Below are 10,643 nucleotides of genomic sequence, written 5' to 3'. Positions count from 1 at the left end.
ACGGCGGCAGCGGAAGAGGGAGGGCCGGGCGCGCCGCGGCTGCTTCCAGTCTCCGCAGGCGGCTACATCACAGAGCTCAGCGTGCGGTGTCACAGGCCCCGCGGTCCCGCCCAACAGATGCACCGAGATGCGCGTGCGCAGAAAGCATCCCGGGGGTGAGGCTCCCTCCCTCGCTCTCCCTCTACTCCCGCCCCACTCTCTCCCACTTTCCCCCCTCCACCCACCGCGGCCGTCGGGGCTCGCTCGCTAAGTACCTGGAGGCGAGTTCCTGACGCGACTGCGACTCAATCCTCGCCTGGTGAAGAATATTTTACCTATGACTCACTGAAAATAAAGACGGCTGAGTGACCGTGTTTGTTCATGTAAACATTGAACAAATATTTATCGGCTTCTGCGATGTGTCCTACTCTTTTAGTGGAGGAAGACACATTTTATTTATGTATTTAATTTTTCTTTTGAATTTTACATGCGAGTTATACTTAATAAAACTCACTTCAAAATATACCTTCAACAGAAAATCCAGCAACAGTTTCTATTATGTTAGTTAAAACAGCCAGTCTTTTCCTTTACTTTTAAAAATTATTCATAAATGTAATTAGTGAATTATAATAAACATTGACATCTGATCCACTGCTTTAGGAGTGACACAAATGAAGTTAACTCAGGCTATTTTCTTTATAATCATTGTGCTATTGTTTTCTTTTTCTTTTCAATTATACTGCTTAATATAGGATTTTGTGGCACCATAGGAGTTGAGTAAAAATGAAAGGAATAAAAATATACCTTATCTGGCCGGGCGCGGTGGCTCACGCCTGTAATTTCAGCACTTTGGGAGGCCGAGGCGGGCGGATCACGCGGTCAGGAGATCGAGGCCATCCTGGCTAATATGGTGAAACCCCGTCTCTACTAAAAATACAAAAAATTAGCCGGGCGTGGTGGCGGGCGCCTGTAGTCCCAGCTACTCGGGAGGCTGAGGCAGGAGAATGGCGTAAACCCGGGAGGTGGAGCTTGCAGTGAGCCGAGATCGCGACACTGCACTGCAGCCTGGGCGACAGAGTGAGACTCCGTCTCCAAAAAAAAAAGAAAAAATACGTTATCTATGAAGATTTCCAATTTGATTTCTATTTATCACAAATGGCCACAGTACTCTTTTGTACTTTACCGCATACCATATTGTATGCAGTCATTATTTGTGAATATGTAATTGATAATATTGTAGGTTTTAGAGAATCCTTGAAAACATGAAAATTTGGTAATGGGGTCTATTTTGATTATTTATTTATTTATTTATTTTATTTTTGAGACAGAGTCTCGCTCTTGTTGCCCAGGCTGGAGTGCAGTGGCGCGATCTCGGCTCACTGCAAGCTCCACCTCCCGGGTTCAAGCGATTCTCCTGCCTCAGCCTCCCAAGTAGCTGGGACTACAGGCACGTGCCACCATGCCCGGCTAATTTTTTGTATTTTTAGTAGAGGAGGAGTTTCATCTTGTTAGCTAGGATGGTCTAGATCTCCTGACCTCGTGATCCGCCCGCCTCGGCCTCCCAAAGTGCTGGGATTACAGGTGTGAGCCACCGTGCCCGGCCATATTTTGATTTAAAATTTAGCAATAACAGATAACATTTTCAATCAAGTAAGCCCTTGGGCCAGGGAATGCTATTCCTTAAAAAGTGCTTCTATCAATATAGCCTCTGACTCATTACTTTGGTAATTTTTTAATTGTATTTCATTCCTGATTAACATTCCCACCCAGATTATTAATTATACAATCTGTTAACTGTAGAACCTCAAACATGTTGGATTGTACTGTATTTGTCTGGAAGACACATTTTTAAAACATTGTAATCGCTATAAGAGAAGCACTGGGAAAGAAAGGAGCTTCTATGCCTGCAGTGCCTGAGGAGCCCTTTAACAGTGTGCCCCGCCCCTAAGCTACTCATGCAGTCATCCCCATCCCAGTTAGTCAACTTTATTCCAAAAAACTTGGTGTTCCAAATTTTTCCTTCTCAAAGCCCACAGATCCAAAATTCATCAGCAGTTCCCACAAACGTTACCCTCACAATGAATCCAGCCATTTTTCACCCTCTCCAGTGGTACCATCATAGCCCAAGCCGCCACCATTTCTCACCCCCGGTTAACAGACCACCCTCCTTCTACCCTTATCCTGCTAGAGTTTGTTTTATCTACAGTGATCAGAAAGATCAGCCTAAAAGATAATTCTGATCACCACCCTCCTCCACTCACAACCCGGCCGTGTCTCCCCATTGCCCTCAGTGTAGAAGTCAATGTCCCTTTGCTGAAATGCAACCTTAGTGAAACTTTCCATGACTAACCTCCTTTAAAATTGCAACCTGGTCCACCCTTACTCCCCCTTACCCCACTTCCCTTTTTTGCACAGCACTTATTTTACCTTCTAACATACTGTATAATGTACTCGTGTATTATAATTATTGCTTATCATCCCTCTTTCAGTTGCTTATATTTTTCATCAATGTGTACCCAGTGCCTAGGACAATATCTGTCTAGGACAAATGGGTAGTTATGTGGCTGTAGGCAAGCCATTTAACCTCTCTGTACCTCAGTTACTTTATCTGTATCCACTTTGCAGTGTTGTCATGAGGATTAAATCAGATAGCCTATGTGTAGCACCTGGCAGTGAATTTATCACCCTGTGCTGTAACTGTCTACTTTTCTGTCTCCTCCATTGGACTGTCATTCCCAGGGGGTTGGGAACTGGGATTTCTTCATTTCTGAGGCATAGAAGTATAGCATAGTGGTTAGGAGCATGACTTCTGGAGCCAGAGTACATGGGTTTGAATGCTACCACTCACAAGCTGTGTGGCCATGGAGAAGTTGCCTAACCTCTCCGTGCTTCAGTTTCATCACCCATAAAATGAAGGTAAGAATAGTACCTGTATTTAAAAGCACCTAGAACAGTTCCTGGCATATAGTGTCAGCTGTCATCTCTGCATCCTTGTACCTGTCAGAGAGGAGTGTTTATCAAAGGGGCTTCTTGCTGCCTGTTTCCAAACCAGTCGACAATATACCAATTGCTCCCTAACACATTCTTGTTTGTGCAGAACTGAGCTCAATGATAACATTTTTATAGCAACCCTGATCAAGTTTCTTCTCATAATCTCTTATGCTTTGAGGCCCCCGCAGGGGCCCTCACTCTCCCTAATAAACATTAACCTGAGTAGGGTGTTTGAGCTCACCATGGCTACATTCTGATGTAAAGAGATATATCCTATACCTGGGCCAAATGTAAACAACCTGGAAAAGTGTTAGGTTAAAAACAAAACAAAATAAATAAATGAATAAATGCCAGGTGGTTATGAGTGCTATTGAGAAAAATGAAGCCAAGAGGGATATCAGTGATGCAGGTGGGGGTAAAGAGCTTACAACATAAATGTGGTGTTCCATATTTAAACCTCATTCAATAGGGAAGATTTGAGCTGAAATGTGAAGGAGTTGTGGGAGTGGAACTACGTGGAAATCTGGGGGAAAGGTGTTTTGGGTAAAAGAAATAGCAAGTGTTGAGGTCCAGGGGCATGAGTGTGCTTGATATTTTAGGGAAGAGTGAGGAGACCAGTATAACCAGAGTGAGATGAGACTACAGAGGTCAGGAGAAAGGGCATGCAGACCATGTGGGATGCTCTAGGACCTAGGCCATGGTAAAGATGTAGGGTTTTACCCTGATGGAGGTCAGAAGCCATTGGAGGATTCTGAGAAGAGGAGTGACAGGACTCGCTTTATAGTTTTAAATTATAACTATAAATTATAGTTTTTAAAACAATAGTTGCCTAACCTCATGTTATATGTAAAACTACAGTTTTAAAAACTATAAATTCCTCATACTGGCAGCAGTGTGAGGGGCAAGGGCAAAAGCAGAGAGACTAACAGGTTGCTGGTTACTCTTGCTAGTGCAAGTGAATTCTAGAATCTTCGACAACATCCAGAACTTCTCTTGCTGCTGCCACTCAGGAAGAGGGTTGGAGTAGGCTAGGAATAGGAGCACAAATTAAAGCTCCTGTTCACTTTGACTTCTCCATCCCTCTCCTCCTTTCCTTAAAGGTTCTGATTAAAGCAGACTTATGCCCCTACTGCTCTCAGAAGTGAATGGGTTAAGTTTAGCAACCTCCCTTTTGCTACTTCAGTTCTTCCTGTGGCTGCTTCCCACTGATAAAAAGGAAGCAATCCTATCGGTTACTGCTTAGTGCTGAGCACATCCAGTGGGTAAAGTTCCTTAAAATGCTCTGCAAAGAAATTGGGACTTTTCATTAAATCAGAAATTTTACTTTTTTCCCCTCCTGGGAGCTAAAGATATTTTAGAGAAGAATTAACCTTTTGCTTCTCCAGTTGAACATTTGTAGCAATAAGTCATGCAAATAGAGCTCTCCACCTGCTTCTTTCTGTGCCTTTTGCGATTCTGCTTTAGTGCCACCAGAAGATACTACCTGGGTGCAGTGGAACTGTCATGGGACTATATGCAAAGTGATCTCGGTGAGCTGCCTGTGGACGCAAGGTAAAGGCATGTCCTGTAGGGTCTGATCGGGGCCAGGATTGTGGGGATGTAAGTCTGCTTGGAGGGAGGTGCAGACATCGGGTTACGATGGTTGTGATGCTACCTGGGCCCCAAAGAAACATTTCTGGGTAAGGTGTGCACACATCTGTGTTATTAGCAGAAATGCTAACTGCCAATTCTTTTCATAGGTCTGACCTATTTGTTGATATTTTGTTCTGTTTTGTCCATTGCTTCTCTTCGTCATATGCTGCTCCTCCAGAATCTAGAGACTGGAGTAGAGGGAGGGTGAAGGGACAAAGACAAAACTTCCCTCCGCCTGCCCAAGCTTCCATAGAGAGAATCAAGGCAATGAAATCCAATCAATATCACACACAAGTTTCATGTCTGGTTCTCTTGTGTGTACATGCGATGTGTGTTTTTATAATATCTTTTCCTACTTTGGGTGTAAGGATAATATGAGCCTTGAGTTCAGAAGCTTTTCGTGTTTTGGGGGTTCTGGTGCATTTAGGCAGAGTATTAAATAACTTTATCAATATTGTCTATGGTCATCAGTTGATTCAGATTTTTCTACCTCTTCTTCAGTAAATATTGGTATATTTTGGTCTATACTTTCATAGAAAGCAATCTACTATCCCTAGATTTGATAATGTATTGGTATCAAGTTATGTAAGAGTCTCCTGTGATTTTGTTAAACTGTTCTGTGTCTGTAGTTATATTTTCTTTTTCATTCCTTATGTTGTATATGTTCTCTTCCTCTCTTTTAAAGATAATATTTCCAGGAGTTTTCTTGATTTTATTGGTCTTGTCAAGAATTTTCTTTTGGTTTGATTTATCAATCTCTTTTTTCTTTCTGTTGTATCACTTTCTGCTTCTACTTTCATTGATTTATTCCTTCCTTCTAATTTCCTTTGGATCATTTTGTTGTTAGATTTTTGCTTCTTGAGTTGAATGCTGAAATCATTTATTTTATATTTTTTTGTCTTCTTTAAATGTGTATTATAAAGATTTAAATATAATACATAGATTGTGGCTGTGTAAACATTAAATGTTGTACATACTTTATAGTCTTTTTGGTTCTTTCTGTTTGGCTCCCCATCCTCTTTCCACATCAGTCCCCTTCTCCCCCACCTCAGCTTGGTAACCCCAGTACGATAATATATATTCACATACACATACACACACACAAAGGTTTTCTTGGACATTATTTGTTTTATAAAATTGGGACATTATACACACATTTCTCACTCATTAACACGTACTAGAACTCTAAGTCAATTGGTATAGCTTTAATTCATTATTTTTATTGGCTATATAAGATTCTATGGTATGGCTGTATCACAGTTTAGTCAATATGTTCACTTTATTCCAGTCTTTGGCTACTATATCCTATATCATTACATACTGGTGCTTTTACTTCTGTTGAACAAATTTGCAAGAGGAATATTAATGGAACGAAGGGAATGTTTCCTTCTCAGTTTTAATTTCCAAAGAGGTCAGAACTTTTCAAACATTTCTACCATCGAAGTATGAAAATGGCCTTCTCTCTGCATTCACATAGCGATAAGTGTTATCCTGTTTTTAAAATTTGCCAATTTTACAGGTGTAGAGTGATATTGCATCATTACTTTCATTGTGTTATTTTTATTTCTAATAAGTTGAGCATCTTTTTAAATGCTTGTTGGCTATTGGATTTATTTGGGGGATTTAATTAGTCATATGATTTGCCCATTATTCTTTGGACTCTTTCATTTAAAAAAAATTATGAGAACCCTTTTATTATTACAAATATTAACTCTTTGTCATGTATATTGCAGTTTTCCCCAAGATGTATTGTTTGTCTGTTGACTTTCTTATAACTTTTACCAAAACAGTTTTTAATTTTTATAATCAGACATATCCTTTCTTTCATATCTTCAGAGTTGGCAAGGTTGGTTAAAAATGTTTCCCACACCTCAAGATTGTACGTGTAGTCTCCCAGATTTTCTTGCAAGATGTTTACTGTTTCGCTTTTTATATGCATTGCTTCAATTATCTGCTAATTACTTTTGTCATATGGCATGAGAGAGGGATTTGTCTAGTTTTATTTCCATCTAGATCAATAGCCTATTGTGATGGCACCTTTTGCCACTGATTTGAATCAACACATTCATCATATAAAGTTCTCATATATATTAGCATATATTTCTGGATTCATTAGGCTGTTTCACTAATCTACTATTATCTTGCTATGCCAGTACCATAGTGATTTGATTACAGTGAGCCTATGATATCTTCTGATATCTGGTGGGTGAAAGCAATCCTCACTATTCTTTTTGTACCTTTCTTAGCTATTCTTAGACACTTTATTCTTCCACATAAAACTGTTAAGATATTTTTCAAATTAAAAAGATCCAAGCCCTGTTGTGATTCTAACTGCAATTTCATTAAACTCAGACCTTAATTTTATTAATGCAATAAATTTAAATATTTTTCTTATTACATTTATCTCTGTGTATTTTATAAGTGTGATGCTATTGTTAATAAGATAGTTTTCTCCTATTTCCATTTATGAGTGCTTAGTACCAAATAGAGATAAGCTATTGGTTTGTGTATTTTCAGCTTTTTCTTTTGAGGCTGGGTCTCATTTTGTCACCCAGGCTGGAGTGCAGTGGGGTGATCTCACCTTACTGCAGCCTCAACCTCCTGGATTCAAGCAATTCTCCTGTATCAGCCCCCCAAGTAGCTGGGACTACAGGAGCAGGCCACCATGCCCGGAAAATTTTTGTATATTTTTTAGAGATGGGTTTTTGCCATGTTACCCAGGCTGGTTTTCAACTCCTGAGCTCAAGCATTCCCCCCACCTCAGCCTCCCAAAGAGCTAGGATTACAGGTTTGAGCCACCGCACCCAGCCATTGTATATTCATCTTAAATCTAGCTACCTTACCAAATTTGCCTATTAATTCTAGTAATTTTACCCTAAAGTCTCTGTGAGTATTGAATCATATCATAAGTTAAATGAGACAGATTTTAGCTCATTTCCAATATTTATAGCCAGTTATTTCATTTTCTTATCTTATTGAATTTATTAGAAAACAAGAGCAAATGTTAAATAATAACAATAAAAGTGAACATTCCTTCTACTCTATGATTTTACTTGAAATAATTTTTGTATTTTGCTATTTAGAGTAACATTTGCTGTTTTGGTTTTTGTAAATGGTGTTTATTACTTCTATTCTCATTTGCCACAAAATGTTTATCATAAATAAGTTTTCAGCAGCTGGTATCATCTGAATTGTCTTCTTTGATATGTTGATAAACAAATTATGTTCATAGATGTCCTGACACTAAATACCCTTACATTCTTGGAGTAAAATCTACTATTCATGGAATTTGATCATTAGTGGGTTCTATGTACTACTATTTCTTTAGACACTGTGTGCCTTTACATGTGGGATCGATCTATAGCTTTTTTTCTTTTCTTTTTTTTTTTTTTTTTTACTATTCTTAGTAGATTTTCACTACTCAACCTACTAATAATAATAAACAAAGTTTTGTTGGCTTTATCAAATGAATTGATGAGTACTCCATCTTTTTCTATTGCTTAGAATAGCTTAAGTAACATTTGAATTATCCATTGTCTAAAAGTTAGGTGAGACTCACTTATGAATCCATTTGGTCCTAGTGGCATTTGCAATATCTTTAATCACCCCTCCAGGCTCTTCTATGATAATCAGTCAATTCAAGTTTCAACTTCTAATAATTATATACCTTTCTAGGAAGTAACTTTATTTATTTTTTCAATTTTGTTGCCACAGTGTTGCATGTAGCACTCACTCATGATTCTTTTACTCCACATTATCTGTAGTTATGTGCCCTTTCTTAATCCTAAATTCCTCTATCTTTGCTATTTATCTTTTTTTCCTTGAATAAGCTTGCCAATGACTTGTCTATTTTGTTGCTGGTGGTGCTCTTTTCAAAGAATGAGCTTTTGGATTTATTTTTTTTTCTAGTTGGTATAAAGCATTTTTATTTTCACTGAGCAGAAAAAGAAGCTATTGATTCATTAACTGTGCTGCTTTATTGGCATGTAGCTATGCACTGTTCACACATTAATATATAAAACTCGTCAGTCTGTTTTATTTTGTCCGATGGGAAAACATGAACAGTGAGATTTCTTATGCAAAAAGTGAACAGTTCAACTATGCTAGCTCCATATACCTTTATTAACATTCCAGAGACTTATCCTCTCAACATGATCTGATTTCTGTAGGATAACTTTTCAGGAAAAGTATTTTCTGATCAGTGAAGCTTGGAGATATAAATAAGCAATCGGCCAGGTATGGTGGTTCATGCCTGTAATCCCAGCACTTTGGGAGGCCGAGACAGGCAGATCACCTGAGGTCAGGAGTTTGACACCAGCCTAGCCAACATGGCAAAACCCCGTCTCTACCAAAAAAAAAAAAAAAAATTAACTGGGCATAGTGGTGCTCACCTGTAATCCCAGCTACTGAGGAGGCTGAGGCAGGAGAATTGCTTGAACCTAGGAGGCGGAGGTGGCAGTGAGCTAAGATTGTGCCACTGCACTCCAGCCTAGGTGACAGAGTGAGACTCCATTTCAAAAAATAAAAAAATAAAAAAAAGCAGTATCTCTCATATTCATTAACTGGACCCTGACTTTCTTAAAGCTCAACCCAAAGCTGAAGTCCATGAAGGCACTAGTTCTCAAACTTCAGTGTGCGTAAGAATCACTCGGGAAGCTTATTAAAATTTACATTCCTAGGCCCCATCCTCAGCAAACTATTTAGTCCCCACGTAATTCTATCCCACCCCACCCCAGCTTTATTGTGGTATAATTGACAAATAAAAGTTGTATATATTTAAGGTGTACAAGATAATGTTTTGATGTAAGTATACATTGTAAAATGGTATAGCATGAAGGGTTTTCTTTTCATTTTTTTCAGAATAGTTTGTAATATCTTCTTTGATTTCATCTTTGATAATCTAGACGTATGATTTTAATTGCTTTTTAAATTTGTTTATCAAGTTAGTTTGTAGTATTTGGGTCAACATTGAATATCCTGTTAATTTCCTATTGCTGTGTAACAAACTACATCAAATGTATCAGCTTATGACAGCACCCATTTACTGTCTCACAGTTTCTGTGAGTTAGAAGTCCAGGTGGACTCAGCTGGATACTCTGTGCAGAGTCATACAAGGCCAAAACCAAGGTTTTAATAGGGCTGCACTCCTTAGTGAAAGCTCTTGGGGAGAATCTGCTTACAGGCTCATTTGGAATGTTAGCAAATTCAGTTCCTTCTCTCACTTTCCATGTAGTGCCCTCTACCAGCAATGGTGCATCAACACTCTCTCATGCTTGGAATTGCTCTGACTTCAATTTTCCGTGCATATCTCTGGCCTTTTTTGCCTCTCTCTTTTACTTTTAAGGACTCATGTGATTACATTGGGCCGACCTGGGTAATTCAGAATACTCTCCCCATCTCAAGGTCAGCTAATCAGCACCCTTAATTCCATCTGCAAAGTTTAATTTGCCACATAATATATTTTTGGACATGACACCAAGGAGCAAAGGTGATGTGGGCCAAATTTTTACCTGCCACAGGTATAGTTTACATACAATGAAGCACATCAATTTTAAATATGCAGTTTGATGAGTTTTGACAAATGCATACACTTGCATAACCACCACCCTAATCAACATGCATTTACATCAACCCTCCTGCAACTTTTTAATGAGTCTCTCCCACTGACCTGGCCTCAGCCAATAAACTACTATCTGGAAGTTACAGATTTGTTTTCACATGTTCTAGAATTTTACATCAGTGGAATCATACGGTATGTATTCTTCTATGGCTTTTTTTTCTTCAGCATCATGATTTGGAAATTCATGCAGGTTGTTGTATAAAGTATTTCTATCCTTTTTATTGCTGATTACTGCTCCATTATGGGATTATATCATAATTTTGGATTATTTCCAGTTAGGAGCAAATACAAATAAACCTGCTATGAACAGTGCTCCACATGTTTTGTGTGAACATCTATTTTCATTTATCTTAGTTAAATATCTAGGAGTGGAATTGCTGGATCATATGGTAAGTGCATGTTTGACTTTAAGAGAAACTGC

General features: G+C 38.7%; 1 protein-coding gene across 5 annotated transcripts in view; it reads left to right on the top strand.

Annotated features, from left to right (window-relative positions):
* The window catches only part of F8 (coagulation factor VIII), a 189,326-nt gene continuing 178,683 nt past the window's right edge, over positions 1–10,643 (top strand). Inside the window, exon 1 of one of the 5 annotated variants that reach the window (XM_016944624.3) lies at positions 1–155. In XM_016944624.3, coding sequence (XP_016800113.1) covers positions 118–155 — 38 coding nt within the window. In that variant the 5' untranslated portion in view covers positions 1–117. Of the gene's footprint in view, positions 156–4,174; positions 4,522–10,643 lie in introns of those variants that run through there. The other 4 variants (XM_003317789.6, XM_063804695.1, XM_063804694.1 and 1 more) reach the window with 4 other exon arrangements.

The sequence above is a fragment of the Pan troglodytes genome, chromosome X (genome assembly GCF_028858775.2).
Source record: "Pan troglodytes isolate AG18354 chromosome X, NHGRI_mPanTro3-v2.0_pri, whole genome shotgun sequence".
In the NCBI taxonomy this organism is placed as follows: domain Eukaryota; kingdom Metazoa; phylum Chordata; class Mammalia; order Primates; family Hominidae; genus Pan; species Pan troglodytes.
This window is presented reverse-complemented; position numbering and strand designations above follow the sequence as displayed.